The 23,877-nt window shown below is 35.0% G+C and overlaps 1 protein-coding gene across 1 annotated transcript in view; it reads right to left on the reverse strand.

Annotated features, from left to right (window-relative positions):
• CNTNAP2 (contactin associated protein 2) overlaps positions 1-23,877 on the reverse strand; it is a 1,032,011-nt gene that overhangs the window by 283,904 nt on the left and 724,230 nt on the right. Inside the window, exon 13 of the mRNA XM_053975055.1 lies at positions 19,594-19,794. Within this exon, the coding sequence (XP_053831030.1) occupies positions 19,594-19,794 (201 nt within the window). The remainder of the gene's footprint in view (positions 1-19,593; positions 19,795-23,877) is intronic.

Below are 23,877 nucleotides of genomic sequence, written 5' to 3' on the forward strand. Positions count from 1 at the left end.
AATAATTCAATGTACTTGGTGATGAACAATCCTAGAGACCAACAAATGTGTTTGATTAAATGACTTTAAAATGCATAAAGCTAAGTTACAATTCATGCAATCAAGAAATTTTGGCCACATGCACCCTCCAGAGACTTTAAAATCCTTAAAAGGATTTTAAAGAAATCCACACTCTGTAGAAACCAGATGTTTCTGAATAGGTTCAGCTTTACCACCCTTATACTGGTATATATCCTTATTATAGGCTTTCATGCAAAATGTCAGTGTACCATAAATTCTTCAGAAATATCAAAACTGTAATTATATATGCTACACTCCTGATAATTTTCTTGTATTTTGACATGAAATCACCATGCTATCAAACAACCCTCACTCTATCCCCCTTTATAGTCCAGAGTGATACGTATTTAAAAAAATTAGCCAGCTGGAAAGGCAGAATCATGGGGATTGAAGTACACATGAAGAGAAAATCATTGATTTTGAAGCCCTTTTAGAAAGAGTACATCTATTCAATTTGTTGTCTTCTGTTAAAGAAAGCACACAGAAGAGTATCAGAGCAGCATTATCATAACCTACAACTCATACATCAATGCCAAAATAACAAAGGGTGTTGAAGAGGATCACCTTTGACATTTCATCAGGAGCGCTAAGTCTGGATGAAAAATAATGCTGCTAATACCTTTTTCATTTTGCTATGAATATCCCAATAAAAACCTCTCTGGTCTATTTGCAGATAAATACTACAACATTTTTTATGAGTGTGACTGATGGATCTGCAAGGTTAAAGCCATTTTTTTCAGTGATCTATAGTTTCACGTGCTCTTTTTGCATTCAGGCTACATCTCTCAATCAGCTTCTCAAAATTACATCCAAAATAACTCAATAGCACTGTGTACTATTCAATCAGAAAAAGCAGTCTGCATCCCACTCATTAATTCAAAAGTACAATTTTAAAATAGTATTTTAGAAATATATGTATAATATATAAAAAGGGAAATAAACTTCTACCAATACATTTGTTCACGCACACACAGAAGCATTAACAGAAAACATTATCATAATATAACCAACTCAAATAATTGAAGAGAATTCAGAAAAAGAATAGACACTTTTATAGAACCTACATTACATTACATTTAGATGGAGTATTTTCATCTACAGTTAGTGTATATGCAAGATTAACATCCTCTTTGTCAAGAGCATTTTTTTTTTTGTCAACTGCATTTTTTTTATTATCTTAGAAGAATTTGGTACTAGTCCGGGTTCCAGAGCAAATACCAAATTTGATTATGTGGTCTGTTTCCATGAAACTTTTTTGCTGAAAGACGTAACATGGTCATTGGAAATTACTCCATGATCTCACTGAATGATCATAGGTGGTGAGAGCTGAGACCAGAGTTGGAAGACGTCACAGAAATGTTGTGCTTCAAGATGCTTGTCCAAGAAGAGTTTCATGTCCCTCTAGATGGCTTATCCTTCCCAAATGGAAATTAAATCCTTCTTATTAGTGTATGCAAGGAAAGGGCCACCGACTGGAAAAGCTGCTCTGGAAATCCACTTATGAGCAGAGACCTCTACCAGAAAATATGCTCAGATGAGTCAATTGCTCTCTTTTCTTGATGTGGCTGATTAAAGCTGTGTCTGGATTCAATCTGTCATTCCTCCAGATAGCCCTATCAACTGCCATAAAAGTATTTTTCCTCTCAGGATTGCACATGAAATGTTGTACCCATTAAAGAATATCTAAGAGGAGACTTTGACAAAGTCTCAGTCAGCCTTGAACTGGGGACTCTTAGATTCCTCTTTTCATAAGCATTTTCAGATGCCTTCCTATGAAGCAGTTGTATACTTAATCAAAGGAAACATTTCTGGTATAAAACCAGCTCTCATTGTTATGAATCTTCTGATGTTGAAACACTCCCTCCCAAGTTTCGTTTGTTACAACTTCTAAGTAGGAAAGAGCAAGATGAAGACAAAACCATGTAATTACATAGAGTCAATGACAGATGTTGCAAACTGTGGTAGAAGCAAAGAAATAAAGGATAAATGGCAGTTACAGTAATAACAGAAATAACAGCAATCAAGTCAGGAAAGCCAGGCTACTAGAGCAGCAATAAGGTTAAAGAGGGAGTTACAATTATCTTAGGAGTTTCTTCTCTTCTCACAAAATAGATCTTCATGAAGCAACAATTTAACCTCCAAGCATTTGAATCAAAGTCTGGCATCAGTAACAATTCATAAAAATTACTTAACTGAAGCAAAATATGCAAAGAAGGATTTATGCAAACATGAAGTAACTTGTTGGGAGTAGATCCCCTAGTCAGGAGCTGTATTACTCTTCTTCATCAGGAATTTTTTCCATCTATTTCATTTTAATGTAGCTTATCCCTCAATATCACTACTATGGAAAAGTTAAACTTGGCTCAAAAAGGCAAAATAACCAATGTGGTTTATGAATGAGGTGTTCAAGCATTCCATGCACTAAGGAGAAAATACAATGAAAAATTAAATGATATAATTCAATGTATTGAGGTGAAAAGTTATTAATGTTACATGTCAGGAGAGGTGGTTCCATAGGAGTTCTATATATTCATTCACTAACCCTTCCCTACTTTTTACTTTAACATCTTCCTAATTGTTCAGTGTTTTGTTGTCAAAATCTGTGTTTTTTTCATTGTCTCATTTTTGTCTCTCCTTGGGGCAAGTATATGAGGATAGAGCTATCTCAGTATATTTAAGGATTTGCACTCTACTGATAACAATAGTTAATTAGTGGGAGTGCAAAAAACAAAGAAAAGAAAAAGGACAAATTAAGTCAACAATAATTAAGGCAGAATATAATTGCAGTACTAATTAGAATAGTTTTCCAGTAGGAATGAATAATTTAAATATGAACAAAACACAGTAATGAAAGACTCTGCTGCCTCAACATCTCTCTTACTTTCCAGTACTCAGTGAATAGAAATGACAACATCACCAGATTTTTTTCCCTATCTATAATTCCAAATATTTTGTTGTATATTTATGATTTATTTGAAGAATGCTCTTTCATGACATTAACAATTTTCCTTTCAGCTTAAATCACAGGACTACTGCTTTTCAAATCAGAAAGGGTGTTGTTTAAAAATTTATCCTTGAGAGTGTCCCCAAAAAACCCTAAAAGCCAAATAAGTAAATAGCTTCTATATTAAACAGTTCTTAATTAATTTACTAGAACATTTGTACACTTAGTTTTAGTGCATATTTCTAGGGCAACAATAGCAAATGATACAGAACATCTATTTGTACAAAGGAATAAGTCAAGACTACTCTGAATAACTCTTATACCTTGCATTTTCATCCCCCAAAATTTGCATATTGTGCTACCATAAACTTGGTGTCTCCTGAGTGAAATCAATTAAAGATGTTAGATAAAGATATAGTAATGTTTTCACAATCAGTATGGAGAGACCTTCAGTCTTCCCGTGAATGCAGGTAATTAAGTAATTGAAAAATTGAAATTCAGTTATTTTCACAGAATTTTTCTTCCTCAGATATTTTACTATCATGATCAACCAACAAAAGTAATTAAAAAAAACTGTTTTTCAATATTATGTGCTTAAGAAGAAAAGAATATTAAAAAATACAGTATTACCATAAGGAATCTAAAAGGAAGAGCTGCAAAAACATTGATCTGAGAACCAAGAAAATATTCAGTGAATTTTTGAATGCATGCAAACTGGACAAAACTATCTGTCAAGATTGGCAGATTTTTAAAATTAGGCTGAAAACAGAGGCAACAAACTGTCTTGCTTGATCTTGAATTCAACCAAAAAACCCCTCTCCTAAACCAGAAAGCCTTTTGCATAATCTTCTATGTCCTTACAATTTGGAAAACTAAACAATTCTGCAAATTTAATCTATTTAATTGTTTTAAGACAGTTTAACTTCTTGAATTGCCTATATGGAAAAGAGAAACAAAAGCTCTAATTATGATGATAGATAAACTGAAATGGTACTGTGTGAGTTTAAATAAAGTGGATGGTTCATCTGAAGATTTTTTTTTTCAAAATTCATAATGATGGCATTAGCAAGTTATTAAATATGAAAATTAATTGAGAATATTATGTTTTGTAGGGTTGTTGGGTTGACTAATTTTAAATTATTTTCTGGGTAATGCTTTGCTGCAGTTGTGGCTGTTGCTGTGCATATATTCTTCAGCTGGGTATTTGGTTTTGACCAATGGCTATTTCCCATCTCCAATAGTTTAGTATCTGCCTGAATACTAGAATCAGACAAATCTGTTAGCAAACACCTTCTGACAGGTAAACACTATGCTTAGTGAAGGAAAGAAAAAGAAAAAAAAGAATGCGAAGGAAATCACTCCTGATCCCATTCAAGCAGACCACTTGCCCAGCCACTCTCCAAGCAACTGTTAACTTGAAAATCACGTTGCACATTTTCTTCCTCTGCCCCAGAGTTTTTATGCATGATGATTCCATGATTCTATGAATATTTAATTTTCCCCATCATATTTTTATTCTTGGTTTCAAACCCTTAATTGATCTTTTTTTTTTGAATGCACCTTAAAAGCATAATTCTCCAAACTTGCAGTGCTTATAGAAAGCATAACTTTATCTCTAAGCACTATCATGTGTATCACAATTCCTTTTCCTTTGTACAGCATGCCTTTTCCTTTTGCAAAGAAAAGATGAACACCATTCTGCCAACATATAGTGATCTGAGGCAATGATATTGCTCACTGATCGTCGCCTCACTTAGTATTTCATATCTTGTAATTTTCCCATAAATTACCCGAGGACGTGCTCCATGTTAATGCACACTTCAGTAGCAACCAACTATTTGCATGAACCCATATAAACAGCATTGTAACAACGCTTTTCACACTATTATTAACATAAATTGTCACCTTCCAAATTTCAGTTCTTATTTACAGCTGACAGGATGGAAGAATTAGCTATGTGTAGAGTCATTCTGGATGTAAATCTCCATATTTAATACTGTTTAAAAAACATTTTCCAAGCAAAGTATGCTGACCTGTGGTTCTGGGCCAGCAGCAAATTCAAACAGCAAATGAGAAAAATGCTATAAGTAAATTGGAAGGGAAAAAACTATAACACAAATACTGAAACAACTGTAATATGAAAGAATAATTTTGACTACCATACATTTAATATTGTACTGACCAGATTGAAATATATTACCTCTTGTTTATAGAAATATTTTTCTAAATCCACCAAACATCAGAGCAAGTAAAATAACAGATTTCCTCTCAGCCCTATTTCATATACGAGGATATGAAATCACTTCCATGTCCAAATTTGAAAAATAAATTGCAAACAAACTTTAGTCCCTGGTCCTTAAAAGTCAATCAAGTTCCCATTAGAGTTGAGGAAAGGACAATTAATTGGCAAATAAACAAGATCTGTACTTTGTTACTTAGTGTAAAAAGCCAGTACCTTATCAAATGACAGCAATACTTCTGGATGACTGCAGGATGAGGATGGTTGTATTTGTGCAATACAGAAAGTTAGTTTCCTCTGAAACATGATACACTTCAGTATGTCTTATTGACAGAAATATCCTGTATAAATAATATAATAAAATATAACTCTAGAAATTTCACGTGGCAATTAACTTAATAAAAATAAATGACAATAAAAATGGCTAGATTCTTCAATAACTCTGATAAAGGTTGTCCACCTAAATGTAAATACAAATCAAGTAGAAACTATGCAAATGCACTAACTCAGCACAAGTCTGACTGCTGCAACTTGGAACAAATCAATTTTGGTATCTAAACATCTTTCCCTTATGAAAAGATGGATTTAGCTAAAGAAACTTCACTGTCAAACTCAGCACAATGTTTAGACCAAAGACAATAGCAGGGAAAAAAGAACCCATAAAAACTAAATTACTATTTTATATTTTCAAAGCAATAATGCGGTTATTAATTTATCTTGATTAGCTGTAAAATGTAAATCATATAATAACTTGACCTGATGAAGCTGATCTTTTAAAAAAAATATTTGTTCTGTTTTTTCTTATTCTTCCCAGCATTCAACCAAGCAAAAATAAATTGCTCATACAACCCTATATCAGCTGTTGTAGGAGACTGCTGGCCATCTGATAGGTGCCAGGTGATGATTATATTACATTCAGCATATAACCAGGATGATGTAGACTGAGACTTTCATTTTATCTTGATAGATGAGCAGCCACACAGTAAACACAATTTTCAAGCACTACTGTATTGTGTGGGATCTAAAATGGTCAGACCTGACTGTAGAGCTCTGTATTTCAATATTTTTAAAATTTTTTATAAATACTAGTTTTTAATTATTAAAAGCACTTGTGGTGCAAACCTTCCAGCTGCTTTATGTTCTTCAGTCACAGGTTTTGAATTAAATTGGAACATGTATTTAAATTAGAGTTAATACTTAAATTGATCAGATGCACTTGGTTGAATCTTAGGAGACTCTAGGAAAGGAACCTCTTGGACTGTGATTCATTTTTAATTTTTATTTAGATAATTTCATATCAGAGAGTGAAAAGTGTACTGATCTCAAGAGCTTATGAAGAGATTTTTTAGTGTATCCTAAAAGCAGAACTCAAGAGTTGATAGCTCTTTAAGGGGCTAGTTCAATTTCAAAGCCACTTTAGATTAGGACATATTTCTAAAAGTTCTATGTTCATCAAAGCAAATGTGGACTAATGTACTGTAAAAATCCTGTGATGTTTTGTATGAAACTGGAAAGCACTTAGTTCTAAAATGTTTTTGAATGAAAGCAATGGCAGCTGTTTTTTGCCTCACTGTCCAGAACATGTCCAGACACTCAAAGTCATTTTGTCCTACATTTTTGACCTACAGCTTCCTCTGCATTCTCAAAAGGCTTCATTTTTAAAACACAGCAAATCCCATTAAAGTTATTCAAAACCTGAAAGCAGCTTGTGTGGCAAATTGAATTTGCAGTATTCTACTGACCTCCAGGAAGTTACACTAGATGTGACTTTATTCAACTTAGAACTTTGAAGTACTGTTGAATTTTTCCAACTGCATAAAGCTATCCAACCATTTTTAATATTCCATATTTTTATTATTCTGCACCACCTCCATACTTCCTACATTCCTTCCATGGCTCTCATCTTAATTTCCCGAAGCTAAGCTAGTATCAGTACAATAGTTCCAATTAAACTAGCTCCAATTTGAGAACAAAGAAATTAAGGTCAACAATGATCCCCTTAGTATATTTTCATTGGCTTCCAGAAAGCTTTCATCTGCTATATACACAGTGATTTGAATGCTCCATCATCTCCTAAAAATTTCACTATTACCCTCTTCCCAAGCAGCTCTCAAATTTCACAATCTCTCTAGAGGACTGCTGATATATAATTTCTATATCTTCACCTACTAAACTATGATCCTCTTTCAATGCCCCCAGTATCCTTTAAACCTTTGCCCATCTTCTACAGAAGAGTCTGAAAACTATTTGAAGGAGAGTAACATAGGCAGACAGAAAGAAGTAGCATCTCAGAACAAATTTTCATAAGTTGAAAAAATGATCAGTGGAAGCAATAAGCCTTCTACACATACTAATAAGGATTATTCAGTTATAAAGCAGGAATGAGAGAAAGAAAAAAGGATTCCAAACACGAAAGAAAAATGCAAAAGAGAATGAAGGCAAAAAAGGTGGGAAAATTAAAAAGGCAAAAATTAATTAAAGCAATTGTTTTCCTTAGTACTGAAGCTATACATTAATACAGTTTTTACTTTTTTTTTTTTACAAAGTTACTATTAAAATGCTCATCTAGAGTTGAAAATTTAGACTGTATATTGTGAATATTTTGCATATTCCTGACCTTTTCCTGACCTTCTGACATGCCTGTATTTAAGAAGTGATAACTCTTAGATATATTTGAACAACTTTTACCAAAATAGATCTATAAAAGAAATAGCATTCTAAACTGTTTGAAAATTCTAATAATAGTAGTGTATGAGTAAAATAGAGTACCAAGCTGTGAGGGATAAAACATGAAATATATTTATTAGGTTAAGTTTATAGAAAGAACACCACACAACATGGCAACAGAAAAAATAATTTCCTTTCGCTGTAAAAATGATCTATTTTTGTAAATATCTATATTTCAGTAAAACTAAATCATCAGAAATAAGCAGCAATTTGTGGTGCTGATAATCACAGGATTGTAATCTGCATTTAAATTTGACACATTTTTGTTGTAGTTTTTTTTTTTTTTTACTATAGATAATTACAGATATTACAAGTTTCTTCATTAATATAGGAGGATTATTGGGAAATTCCCATTTGGAATTTATTATTAAACTCTTAATCATAGTCTCTGACCAATTATTGTGTATTTCTGTAGCCCTATGCGCAGACCCACAGGTTTAAGTATCCCCTCTGGCAATCACTGGCATTACTGAGTTTGATGCATTTTTTTTTCAAAATTTTGTTACATGGTTTTTGTATAAGAAAATACACAACAGAACAGAGCCCTACTTCTTCTAGAATTATAGTAATCCCAGTCATTACCATCTCTTAAATTTCTCTTTACATAATGAATAATGCCCTAAAGTGGATGATTTAAAAGCCAGAGAGATAGAGAAGACAGAAAAAGTTGCTTGCTATAACTCCCCTTCAACTTTATTCATGAAACTACTTATTAATTACAGATTTTGGTCTTTGATACAGATCTAATGAAGCTATTACTTGCTGTCTTGGATAAATATTATACCAGGAATACACTTTCAAGATATTCTGTGACTTGAAATCCTGCTATCCCTTCAGTTTGCAGGATTGCAGGTGATTTAATAAAAGCTTCTGCAAAGTGAAATATATTCTTCCTCCAAGAATCAAGCCGAACCATGTGCATTTGAAAGAGAGAATGCACTCATGCATGCCATTTTCTATCTGCCAAACCTGTTGCACACTGCAAAGAAATCTTCTGTGGCTTTAGAGAGGGTTTGTACTATGAGGCTTTTGTTCTCGCCCTGGCCTCGGGCAGCTGGAGTGCCTGGCTAGGCTCTGCCTTTCGGTGAGACCGGGGCTGCCTCGTGTGCGGAGGCTCTAGGCCTGAGCCTCTGGCGTGGGTTTACTTTCGTAGCTGTACGCTGAGGTGAAGCAAAGGGACGAGAGAAGGCACACCTTGCCTACATGGCTGGAGAATTTTTATTTCCCGCGTGGCCACTGCGGTGGCTGGAGCAGCTGTCTCCAGGCACGCGCGTGGACAATATGGTGCCGGGACAAATAGAGCATCGGGTTTTATAGGGGGTGGGCAGACAGGGGCGGAAGCCCCCCTCACCCAATGGGGACAGGCAACAGGGGAGTGATGTGGATCACAGCAACCTACGGGAACACAACAGAGGCAGGTACAGCGTTCTGGGACAAATGGGATTGCAAGGATGGGGTGACTGACACAGAACTTTCAGGAATGAACAGGGGGTGGCTATAAGATGGACATGGGAAAGCTCCTATGGTAGACAACTTGGAGTTAGCTCCTATGGTAGACAACATTGTGAGGGGAAAATGGGGGTACATAGAACCGACTAACTAACATTTATTAAAACCCCTAACTGAACCAACCCGGCATGCAACAGTACTACCCTTCAGCAGAGCTGAATAGAGCTAAGGGCTCCTAGTATCCTGCCCCAGTACTCAGTCCAGGGCATGCAAGTGCCAGGAACCCTGACTGCAAAGGAAAGGTACTTTTTGGAGTGCTTTTCTGCTTTGGTCCTTCTTTAATTCTCATTACAGAATCTATAATAACTGTTATGCCTGCCTGCCTACCAAAGCCCACCCATTTGCCTTGGAAGGATATCCTCCAAACAGGCTGGAAACAAGGTGTTCAGGTTGCTCAGGGCATATCCAGGCTGTATTTGGAGAGCAAGGCTCTGAGAAGCAATGCAAATGTTCCTTGCTGTCAGTGTTACTCTCCCTGAGTTCACAGACAGATCAAACCTAGAGCCATATGCCTGATATTTGAGAACTCCTATTTGAAGTCAAAATATTTTATGAATTAAAACACTTTTTAAAATTAACAAGAGAACAGGGAAACTTATAAACACAAAAAATTACAACTTGAAAATGCCACAAACTTTACTGATGAAGTACAGAGGCATTGGGAATAAAATAGCAGCAAGAAGATGCTCACCACGCTAGTCTAGTGAATTGTTATTAACAATCAGTCTTAATACAGGAGATAGGATTTCAGTAAGGATTCAGTAGGGATTTCATGTTTCTTTCATTAGTGTTGCAGTACAATTAATCTGAGAGAAATCTCAAAGAATATCCTGAAGTAGGAGATAAATAATTTTAAAATTTGTTTTGATCCTGCACAACTTATTTATTCATGATTTTGTTAGGAAGAAAGCATTGCTATTTTTCAGTCATTGACAAAGATGAGAAGCTATTCTATTATCATCCCTCAGTCACAACTCCTAGGAAGGATTACAAAGTTTGGGAGACAGAGAAGAATGATCCTTTAATACACTGAACTGAGAGGAAATTTTTTGTGTGCTTGTTCTTAAAATATAGATAGACAGTGAATTCTTGATGAATAGGTGTATAATGAAAAGATTATTGAAGATAGCACAATGTTAAAAACACTACCAAGCCTTTTTTCTCTTTCTCTAAGCTTTTGTTCATATGGTTGCACTACATTGAATAACGCTAAATCTTGTACTGGAACATGATTGTGAACAACAGAATTTGCCATTAGGCCACAAATCAAGGTCCTGTATTAATCAGAGCAAGGGTCAAGATATTTTGTTTAGTGAGAGTAGTTTGCTCTTTGCTTAGCATGGTAAAGGTTGATCTGCATTAAGTACTAAACTGTGGCCAGCAATCCTCTCATTTCCTCAGTACTGCTGCATTCCACTATGCTCAGAAAATTTTAAACAAACAAAACCAAATTCAAACAAAGCAAAAATCTCTAACATTTGGAGATTTTGTTATTTGCGGGTGAAAAAAATTGGCATAATGGCACAGAGCATCATCATACATGGATTAGCTTATATGTTTGACAATTTTTTTGCCCAGTTTGCAATTTCAAGTTTTCCAAAAAAGAAATTGGTTCAGTATCTCTTCCAAACATTCTTGCTACTTGACATAGCGCTTTGCAAAAAAACCCAAAATGATAAAAACACAGCCCATGCCATAGGGAACAGATGATTAAAAAGAAGGGAAGCTTTGATCTCTTACTCCTGTGTCATTCAACAGTAGCACCACTGTAAATACTATTAAGATTTTACAAAAGGGTATATTAAATCAGATTATGTTACAAATATCGGAGGTAGAGACAGAAAGAGACATCAAAGAGGAATGAACATTAAAAAGAGAAAAAAATGTTAAAAGAAATTTTGAGATGGACCAATGTTATCAGAAAACAGATTATTTATACTTAAGGTGATGGGAGAAAAGATTCCCTTAAATGATACATAATGTTCCAAAATACAAATATTTTTGCAAATACAATTTAATCTTGATACAATGCACTCATTACAGCCATGAATTTACAGAAGTGCTAGGTCATTTTAAAAATAGCTTGACAGACATTAAATATATCTTGAATTCATGAATTATTAAGATCTATCCTCTAAGTAACATGTGTCTAATTAGACATCTGTAGTTTAAACAAAGCATTGTTGTGGCTGTTGTGTCACTGCACAGGATGTTAAAATGCTGTGTGTGAAACCCCACTATTAGTTGTGGAGAATATTTTCTTACAGAGTCCATGTTGACTACCAAAATATTACAAAGCAGTGTACACTCCCAAAGTAAATGAGTAAAACATGTCCTTTCTATGGTCACTGAGACAGCAACATGCACTAACTTGCTGCTGCTTTCTGAAACGGGTTAGAGCTGCTAAATTGGTAACTGCTTCCAAATCTTTAGCTGCTGCTTCTGAAAAATTGGACTGTATTTCAATCTTTTGCATCTTGTTGGCAGCTCTATCTTTATCATCACACTGGACAACAAATACCCAGATTCAAAGTTTAATTTCCACCAGTAAAAATGGTAAGCATCCTTCCATATTTTTTTTTTCCTGAAAATCAACAGATCTTTTTTCTGACTTTTCCAGAAAATATGGTTATTGATTTTTTTAATTAATAAATCCTATTAATCAAATGAAGTATCTTTCCCACTTATTCTAGGAAGTGATCATGAATAATTTTTGCTGGCAACACAAATTTCCTGAAAACATAATTTAGTATCCATATGTCTTTTCAGTAAAGTGTCTATCTTATGGAAAATCAGAGGATAATTAAGCTTTTTGTCTTCTCATATTGAGTAATCTCACACAACAAAGTATTTCAAAAGGTAGCTGGGAAAAGGATCTTGTTGAAGTTATTCCTTCTAAAAAGAAGGAAGTCATCTCCTTTTATATAAACACCTGTATGGATACAGATCTCCACAAAGAAATCTGCAGGTACCTATGTATGGCACATGCAACAGGCACATACAGGCACAAAGGTTTAAGAGGGCAATGAACTCTCCTCCCCCAGATTATAGCGGCAATGATGTTGCGTGAACCTGATTTTATAATAGACTGCACTTTTCTCACACTCCCTTTAAACTTTAGTGAATCCTAACGCTGTCCTCATATACACCCAGGCAATGTTGGCATTGTTTATCAGTCACAAATATATGTAGGCAGTATATGAAGTAATTGGAGGTGATTCATGGAAAGAACGTACATTACAAAGAAAACATGGAAAAGCAGAGAAAATGCATGTGGAATTATTCACAGAGTGAAAAGGGGAAAGTATTTCAGGCACTCTGTTTCAGGCAAAATCCGGAAAAACATTTTAATAGACTGATTTGACAAATAACATCTAGCATGAATACATAAAAAGTACAGTAAAAAAATACTCCTGGAATAAGATGTGTCTGGGGAGGTTCATAGCTCAAAAGATCACATGTATATTAATAATCACGCCATATCCATGCTCCATATTCTATTTGCATGCATTCTGCTGTGTTCCAGAGGTTTACCTGAACTCACTAGGAAAAGCCTGTATGATATCAAGGGTGGGATCTGGCAGCATTACTAACAACAAAAACCAATTCTTACAAAGTAGTTCCAGACATTAACTGATGACTGTTTAAAGCGGGCAAAAATCCTTCCAAATACACAAGTTGTAGCTCAATGCCCCAGGCTGTCAGGGTAGAACGTAGGAAAGCCTAACTCTAACCTTCAGAAGAAGGGTAAAAGCCCCAACCTCAAGAAATCAAACAGCACCACCTCATCCATGAAAATAGGGCAGGCAATGTTTTAATAATAGTAGAACCCTTGTTATCTTATGATGTAAAACAGAGGGTAATTAATGAAGAAAAGACCAAGAGAAGACCATAACACAATAGGAAATGGAGTTCTGATTTATGCATTGGAAAATGCCAATGTGTATGTATAACTGGATTATTCATACAGTTCTTTCATTCATCCCAGGAATGAGAGTGAAGAAAGAAACATTGGATATTTTTACTGCATATTTGCATAGGAAAAATATACTCAGGGTACTGCAAATGCATTTAGGATACAGGTAAGGAGAAATTCTTGACAAGACACACAATGATGCACCACCCAGATCCATTTTGTCTGAGACATTAATAAACTTTTGGTCATTCACCAGGAAGGATAACTTTTCCCCAAAACAACCTGGGTTTGTGAAGAAGCAATGTCTGTGATCATTTCTGTGAAAACATTAACCATGACTGATTCCAAACAACTTTTATAAAACATGATACAATAAAAGCAGTGGGGAAATTATTGACTTCTTTTGATTTTATTTTAAGAAATAAAAATAATGAATCTTTTCCCGTAATAGGTAGAACACATTCACATAGAGAGAGGGTATGAGAAACAATTGGTTTGAAACATTCTGCTAGAATTGCCAAGTTAAAACTCATATGTATAACTTTTTCTTAAAAAGGCATAGCAAAAAAAAACCATAGAGTTCACTGCACTGCAGTTACAATTTCCATAGAAGGTTTCTAATATTCACAAGGCTCTTATCAGCTACTGCTATTTCTAACAAACACCAAAGCAACATGTACCCTTTTCCACCTTAGTGATACTAGATGAAATCTAATTCCTACATAACAGCAATGAAAACTTGGAAAATTAGCAGAAATAGTTCACCAGCTAAAAGAATGATGAAGATTGAGTAAAATTAGGAGACTCAGTGATTACAGTATCAGAAAAACTCAAAGAAATTGGTAAGAGACAAGCAAAGGGGCAGAGCAAAACAGAGAAGGGTTTATTAACAACTGTCTGGAAAAAAATGACCTCAAGATAATAATTTATTTGTCTACCATTTACCTAAGAGGACTATTGTGTATTTCATGAGAAACATTTAGCATATGAATTATTTTGTGCTTCTGTTGTATGGCAACATAATGATGACTAATGGAAAAAGAAATCCCCAAAAGCTAACGGTTTCCACTTCTAGAACAAGAGCATGTAGATCAGAGTGGAGCAAGGTTATTATTCCTGCTATCCTTGTGCTTTAAAAATCACTGGAAGTTGAAATCAGCTTTTCTAGAACATTAAGAAGAAGGGGTCAATAAATATTATTAAGGCTGGACGACATAGATGACAGCTTAGGGGCATGTTTTCTGGAATAAGATTGAAAACAGAATGATGAAGCCAGAGCAAGTTTAGAGAGACTTCCATTCATCACTGTAGTACTGCAGAAATCTCATTCCTCCCTTAGATTCTTTTCCTGTTAAGCAGGAATTATATCTGCAACTAGCACTCTAGATCAGTTAAAGTTCCTAAGTTCATTAAGTTCTGATTTGGATGGCTACTGAGGAATAATAGCATATTGCAATTTTAAACTTTGTTTTTATCTCAGTCTACACATAAATCTTACTTCCTAGTGGTATTATGATTGCTTTATTGTAACTGAAACAACAAAACATCAAATTGAGTTTTCTATTTCACCTGTTTAGCTCCGAAATTCATGAAGCTCTCATCTCATTTCCTCCAGAGACAAACAGGCATGAAACAGTAATTCATGTACTGTAATAACTCTGCTATATGTTTTTCATATGCTGTCTGCAGGCACAAGTGAATAGGAATAAAAATTGGAACAAAACACCAACAGATCTTGCTCTGTTCTCTGTATCTATACTTTTAGCTTCCACTCTCTGATTATTTGTTACAGTTCTTATAGCTCTGGGAAATGACAGACACAGATACTGTGAATACAGCAGCCCTTCTCCCTTCAGGGTTTCATTCCCAGGGAGAGAGGAAGGATGGCAGAATCAGCATGCTGTTCCCTCCCCTCTTCCTAGGCAAAGGTCTGTGGCTCATGGAAAATTTCATACTAAGAAAGTCCCAAGTGGGTATTATTAGGGAGTCTCATGAAAAGAGTGGATGAAGATGTACAATTTCATTAACTAACATTTTGCATTCTATGAGTATACTGTATCACTGCTCTCTGTATAATTTTGTTTCTTACAGCAAAGACAGGAAGGTTCTTTCTATAAGAGTAAATTGATACTATATATTGCACTGCCTCTTTCCTCCTTGTTAACCAGTGGGCACAAAAGGACTTTCTTCCACCTCCAAGCTCCTTTTTGCGAATAAGGTAAATATCCTATCACGTCCCATATCAACTGGAAAGTGTATGGGCATCAAGAACCCCAGAAACAGACATCTGTCTGCATGTCCTCAGTAGTAAACATATTATTATCCTCTCAAAATGGATGTTTCCAAGGGAACAAACAGAAAAGTAGATATGAGAAGTGCAACTGTAAAAGAGAAAAACAGCCCCCAAAAATGTGCACATTATTTTTCTTTCAAATTTACATATATTTATGTTGTTATGTTGCAATTATGATCCATGGACTTACTATTTCATTCATTTATTAACTGCCACAGTTGCCAAGATTAAGCCTCTATCATGATAATAACTGCATACTCACAAAGAAATTACTATTCTAAAAACATATCTAAATAGACAATTAGAAGCATCAATCTCACGCTGATACAAAAAAACCAAAATCAAAAACCAACAAAACCTGCAACAGTCAGAAACCTGTACCAAAGTCAGGAGCATAAAGGCTGTGACGCAACTGCAGCCACTGCAGGATCCCTGCTTGAAAAGAGTTTCCTCAGAAATTTATAGTGTACCTGTAATTTTACTGTTTCTTGTGATAACACAGTGTTTTTTTTCAGCAGAGGTATCTGGTTTTGTACTTCCTTAAGAAAGTCACCAAGCTATCTTGACTAATTTTGTTTTTTGGATAATCTTCAGTGAGGTTTTGAAACAGACCCCTAGGTTTGAACATAATTCATAACATATTGGGCAGCAAATTCAAAACAAAAAGCCCCAAAGCCAAAACAGTAAAGACAGAAAATTGCATTTCCAGATAGCCTTTGCTGATTACTAGACAAGGATTGTTCATTCAGCTTAGAGCAGAAAATTGAACCAGATGACCTTCTGCAGTACCTTCAAACCTGAATTATCCTATAGCCTTATAAGATTCCTAGGTATGTTTTCAGAAGTCACTTATGACTTCATTTACAGGGAACTTACTACTGTATTCCCTCAGACTAAGTAGAAAGGCAGTGGCATTATTACCTGTCAAATCACTCCCAATCCCTCTTGTCAGAAACGATTTTAAACTGTTTGCTAGGAAGTGCATGTTATTTTGCGGGATGAAAACTCATTATTAAGAAAAAAAAGACATGGACATGAAACAATAAAGTCTTTAAGCCTAAAACTCATAACATAAGAATAAGAATTCTTAGTTTGTACAGACTAATTTTCATATATCCCTCTGAAAATCACATGACAATGAGATTTCTTTGAGTGCTGTGCCTGCAGCCAAAAAAATCCTCACAACAAAACAGGCTTATTAATATGAAGGTTTTTCTCAAACACGGAATTTTGATGCAGTTTCTGTTTCATATCAAAAATGTTATTTAAGCTATTATTAGCAGCAGAATCAGTGGAATTATATATATCTCTGCCTTGTCAGGGAACACCACAACAATAAGTAGCAAAAGCTGTAGTCCACTTACAGGTAATACTTACCTGTCATTAATAGAGCAATAAACAGCTGGAGTCCTGATTTGCTTAAATATGTTAAGTGAGCAATTTCTCCCTGGGAAGGAACCATATTGTAAAATGACAAGATTCACAAGAAACAAAAAGTGAAAAATTTGAATTGCTTAACTATCTTCTCAGTTTTCCCAGTTCTCTTTGATGCACTTTAAAACAAAAGGACCTTTCTATCCTAAGTGTTTTTTAAAATCTGAAATGTGTATGTGTAAAGGTCAAGGCCACAAGCGCTATCCTGATCCCGTGATGCTAATAGAGGTTTTACTGTTGGCTGCAATACTGCAGAATATTTCTCAGAAATATTCCTGAGAAATACAAAAATCTTTATTTTTTTTCTTCTTCTTCTTTTTTTTTTTTTTTTTTTTTTTTTTTTTTTTTTTTCATTTCTTTCTGTGGGAACTGTACTGCAATGGTTTATATACAAAGCTCAGTGGTGGAAGATGCCACATGAGTGCTTTGAGATGAATAGTGACATAATATATTCAGCAAATATGGCAATCCTCCAGAACAGAGAAAGGTATGAAAAATTATTTCCTTAGTTTAGAAAACATACACTGAAGCCAAGAACCCATAGAAAATGTATTGGCCTCTTTCCCACTAACACACAAATCACTGTGGTTCTATGTGTACAAACCATTACAGGTGTTATGCAAACACTGCAGTGTGATTTTTTGTTGCTGTCTAGGTAAAAATAATCTTTGTTGCTTCTTTCTCTCGCTTAAAAGGAAAAAAAAAAACAAACTCACATTATAGAACATCTGCTGAAACTCACTTTCTAGACGAAAACCAAAAGGCTTATAAAGAATTTCTAAGAGAAATTATTTTTCCATTTATTTTTCCATATGAAAGGGGAAAACATGAAGAAGTAGATACCTGCAAAGTATGCTCAAAATTTTCTAAGAACCTTAAAACAGTAAATATTTTGAACTGCTTGTTTCTTAAAAGAAAAAAAAAAATCAGGAAGTTATTATTTTGTGTGCTGCTTAATTGTCCTTTAAATCTAGAAGCCAAACACATGAAATTACAGTATATGTTTATTTTATTATAATATAAACATATATTAACAAGTACAAATTGGTCCTGAAATAATAGTCTTATACATATCATAGAAGAAGAATCTAACACTGCACTCTGTGCAGACTATGAGCTTTCTAAACACAATATCTCCAGGTCTATTGTCAAATAAATTTGCCTTCTAAATACCTGCCAAAGCTACATTCATATACAACTTTTCTGAAGCATATGCAAGCAGGGAACTTGTATCCATCAGCAGAATCTAATCAGAACACCTCTAGTTTTGAACATGATTCAGGATTCCGTATATTAAGGCTCAAGAAGGAAGAAATAATTTTCCACATTGCCGGGTCTCTGTGCTACACTAAATTAAGCAAAATAACAGCAACAGAGACAAACCATGCATTAGAAATAGTTAAAAAACAGCAGGGAGGATGGAGAGGAGTAACAAGTATTAGAGTGTCTATTAACTAATGGAATGCTTATGGAAATAGGAATAAGATACACATGCATTCCAAGTGAATACTTATATATAGCATCATAAGAAAATATACAAAAATTTTTTTTGAGGGAAAGCAACCTAAAGTATAACACTGCAAGCATGCAGCCACCAAATTAATCTGAAACACATTTGAATTGCTCTTATCACAATGAACTCAGTTCACAATCACAAAAGTGTTTTATGTTTCCACTTATAAACCAGTCTTCCCTAAGTACCATTAAGATTTATTCAACATCAAAATCTATCATACACAATTAGAGCATATATAAAGTACTTGCTGCATATTAATAGAGCTTTTAAAATACAATTCCTTCTTTGTGTACTAATTCTGGAACAACTAGTACTTTTGTCTTTATTGGTTACAGGTAACATTTGTTGAGGAGGCACATACAGAAAGGGTCTCTTTTCCAGTAAAACTACACAGCAAAAGAGGAATCTTATACTTAATCTACTTGTAGATAATAGCATATAATTTCTCACACAATTGCATTACTGACCATGCCATTCTCTACAATGTATAAGGCATCTGATTACCCACAAATGCTCTGCATTTAAGAAACTGTTTCAAAAATGTTAGTGGAAAAATTCTAACCTTCATTCAACCAGTGCCCTTGCTGACTATAGCATATGAAAGCTGACAACCAGAAAAAGAGGATAAAGTTCAAAGCAATTTTTCAATGCCTCTATTGATTAAACTTTAAAAGTTACTGTGTTTACTGAATGCCACCTGCTTTAAGGAGCAACAGATTTAAGAGGAGAACAGACAAACACTTGTGCAATACCAATCATTTTAGTAGTGAGCAAACAGGCAAGTTTCCTTAAGAAAATAATGTCTTCTCTATTTTCACCCTCTTTGTCAACTTTAACAAAGGAGAACAAAGAATGAATGTTCAATGAATGGAGTTACCTAACAGCAATACCTGTTAAATTGTTGAGATAAAGCTCTTTAACACCGTATTTAATTCATATCCCATTCTCAGCCTACCTGGTGTATTCAGCAGCCGGGACATTTTGCAAGAATAGGAGATAAACTGCTCACAGTATTCAGCACTACTGGTAATGGCAGAAATCTGGTCCATTGTTGCACTGTAGTTAAGCTGCAGCACAGATAATTTCTCTGGGCTGTTGCCTCCCACAGAAGTCTGCATTTGCAGATCATGGTACACAGTTGTCCATACTTTATCCTCTGAAAGAGAGGGCAAGAAAGACAAGAACTGGTAAGAGACAGACCATGGAACTGAGTTCAAATAAATTTAGGCGTTTGACAAGAGATAAAAGTGTTCTGCAAGATATTTGTTGATATTTGGTAGTGGGGAAGGAGGGCACTGCACATGAAAGGCCATCATGTGACAACATAGTTTCAACTATGAACTGATGAAGGGAAGAAACTTTGATCACGTTTATGAAAAGATACCAAATATACCATGTGAGAAATCTTCCTTAAACAACTGATGCTTACAGTTACATATGGAATGAATAAGGATTAACTTTGATTAGAAAGGCAGACGCCTGATGCCCTAAAGATGCAAAGCCTTTATGGGAAGAACATTCACTGTGCATGGTAAATTGCTCTGGGCTGGAGAGAAACACTGCTTTAGTAAAGTGGTAGTAAAATTCTCATGTGGTTACACATTTAGCAATTAACACTGAAAAATTTTCCACATTTTTTACCCAGGATGTATTCTATGGTAAAACAAAATTACTGCTTACTGAGACTTAAATATTTTAAAACAGCAGCACCATATAACTTTACTGATTTTGGTTATGGTATAGGTAGCACCATTGGAACTAATCAAAGTAGAATGGAAATACAAAATCTTCTGTTTAGTTGTGAAAAGGCACAAAGAAGCAGGAAAGACAACTTCAAATTTTTTGATAAGAAATACAGAAATATTGGCCAAATCTCAATACCTGCAACAAACTTTTTTTGCAGGGTCATGCAAAAACTGTGTTATATCCAGCCCAGAACAATATCTGTATGCATTATATTTCTTTGAAGTACTGAACAGCAAGTCACTAGTAATGTTACTGTGAACCATTTGGCAGTAGTTACCAGAGAAGATTTAAGATGAGGTATTATAATAATGAAACAACACATTCCACAGACCTTTTATAACAAGATTTGTTGAAGTTGGAAGGTATTTTAGAAAGGAAAAAAAACAAGGCACAGAAACTTTGCTGTTATAGACCAACCATTTATTTTTCTTAGAGGGACATTCCACTGAACCAAAATGAAAAAAAAATATTATCTGAGTAATATAGGGCTTCAGAATGAAAACTATGAAGATTCAGTCAATATTAATGATACTGTCTTCCTGTAAGAATACTATTCTATCACTTAGGTGTGAAGAATTTTTAAAATTTAGGTTGACTAGGTACTACTCCAAAAATCCACTATCTCAGCTGATATGTACTACTCATATTGCGCATCTCACACAGGCAAGGGCTTAAATAGTCTATTATCCTCTGTAAGTAAACCACAGAAAATTCTCTTTTCTCTATACATTTACCTGAAACGCATCACCACAAAACTTCCTAGAAGTGAATCAGATTTTGTCAGTAATATTTGTTATGTAAGGTTCTTTCACATTTTTAATTTGTTTTTCTGTTTTTCTTTTAATTTTTCTGCCTTATATATTTCTACCCCTGAAGGCAAAGAAATCTGTCTTGGAATAAAAAAATGCAGAACCTTAAAAACATCACTAAGAATCTATTCTGGTGCCTTAAACTGGGTTGTAGGAAAGCCCAGATTCCCAAATGAGTCAGGCCTTTGTTCCAGCTGTTCTGTCAAGCATCACCACTGACCACAGTTGTCCTTCAGAGATGCAGAAACAAAACACACTCACACTGCTAACTTTGCTGTATTTATCACAAAAACAGACTCTCCAAAGAGATCACCTGACATTTTCTAAGTATACTAATTCACCTGACAGATGCACCTTACAGAGATAAAATCTATAAAATGTAGTGCATTGCAGTATGTTTTCAATTTTTCTATGTAAATCTCTTGCCTGTTAATGCAAATCTCAGTCATTCTAAAACTTGTGGCCTACACTTTGATATTTTAACTACATGGAAACACCTTGCCGAACTGACACACACTCAAAAGTTCTTCAGTACTTCTTCACCAAGTTCATAGGAATGTGCTCACATACACTGATGAGTTTTGGTGTGACCCAGAGTAAAGATAACTCTCCACATTATGATTATCCTTATCTCCAGGATTCTATACTCTGCCTTATTTTCCAGTCTTAATTTTTACTGCATAGTGTCAGGCTATTTTGGATTATATTGGAATCATGTAGACCCATGTGTTTGCAACTGATATGGTGTTAAGACTTTCTAACCAAATGTTCAGAGATAAGGTAAACAAACCAGAAAAATCCTCCACAGGTTGTACACATCACTAGCCAAATGAGATGAAATTCAGCATGTGATGCAAGGTGGTTATTATTTTAATATTCATATACTTAGTCCAAAGCTTTTTGTAAAACACAGCAATATTCTTGGATTGAGAAAAAGAAATTAAAAAATCAGGAGAAAGGAATCCCACTCCCAGGTACCAATAAAAAAATTTAATTGTCACCTGTCAAATTATATAGATAATATATTCCAGTTTTGTTAAGAGCCTGGTATGGAAGTTTACTTCAGATTCATTTTCAAGAAAGGATTGAGATAGTTTATACATTCACTGACAAAAACCTCTCATTTGTGGCAGAAAGCACTGTACATGTAAGAGCACAGAACCATCAGTAAGGAATGTACTAGGACAGTTAGTGCCTCATATTGGATTTTTGATCCAGCAAAGACTTCTAGACTAGCCACTAAGAAGGTACAGAATGTGACTAGCAATAGGAATCGTGTTAAGCACTATGTTTGAAAAGGAATTTTCCTATGGATAGCAGATTCTAGCCAAAATACAAGTTAGGAAAAGCAACTCAGTCTCTTGCTGTCTAAAAGATGATGGGAGATTGATTAGCATACATCTGGTCAGATACTGAAAATAAACCTAGGTCTTATTTCACTTGCAACTAATTTTTTGATAGTCTGGCTCAAATGACCCACAAACACATTCAGCAAGCTATCTTGTCCAAAATCTGGAAGCTGAAGCATCTGTGCCTGCAGGTCAGGCACAGAGAGAGTGTAGGGCAAAAGTTGCAGCTCATGTATAGAAAGGAAGCTCCTTTTCTGGGTAAGGGATTTAATGCTCTTCACATATTTTCCTGATTTAACTGTACAGCATTGCCATGACACAAGGACTGAAAACTGTACAGAATGGTAGGGCCTTTCCTGGGCTGGGAAAACACATTAACAGGGTAATGTGGTCACAGACAAAAATCCACCTCCCCTCCACACCAAATGCAGATTCCTGAATTCATATAGTTATATACTTGTGGGGCTGGCTTCAAGGTGTCTGGAAAGACTCAAAGGAGATAGATGCCAGGCAGAAATCTCAACCTTATCTACTGAGTGCTGATTATAAACTGCTTTTTGCCTTTTAGTCTTAAAAATTTGTTAATGTCTTTATACTTCCCATGGAAATCAGCTAGGCATTTATAACTTGAAGATAAGGCAAATGTCTTCTTCACTCATGTTTTCAGTTTCTCAGAAACTCTTTATTTCTTGAGTGCATTCTTGAGATAGACTGAATCAGTACCCTGCTTGCAGTCACCTTCTGTTACAGAAAAGGTAATGCAGATAGTTCACACTACCTCCAATACATTTATCTTCACCATTTATGGCATTGTCCCCGTGTACCTGAGAACAGGATATGGTATTCATAGTTAATATATCCTTATTTTCTGTCAATAGTACACAAAAGTCCCATTTAAGATATGCAGAAGTGAATGATCTGTCCTAGTTAACAGTAATTTGATACATATTCCTGGCATTTACCGTCACTGCAATAATGGAATGAGTATTCCCCTAATACAGAAGCAGTTATTTGAAGAACACCTGGCATATGGCTATTTCTAACCACAAATGTTTCAAGACAATTTGTCAGCCACAGCTGTATGTATGACTTATGCAACACCAAAATACACTTCCCCTACACATGGAAGTATATGAGGTCCTAACTGGATTTACTAGGCTGGTTCTAGCTTTCCTACTGGAGGACAGAGTACTAGCACCAGCTAATCCCTAACACTTCAGGAAAATAAGGGGCTCCAAGATGACCACTTCTTCTTTCAAATGCATGTCTTAGAGCTTTTTAAAATGGTGCACAGCGTGTTGCAGTTGCATAGGAAAACAAATAAAGGGGTTCTTC

This window comes from Vidua macroura, chromosome 1 (assembly GCF_024509145.1).
Source record: "Vidua macroura isolate BioBank_ID:100142 chromosome 1, ASM2450914v1, whole genome shotgun sequence".
Taxonomy (NCBI): domain Eukaryota; kingdom Metazoa; phylum Chordata; class Aves; order Passeriformes; family Viduidae; genus Vidua; species Vidua macroura.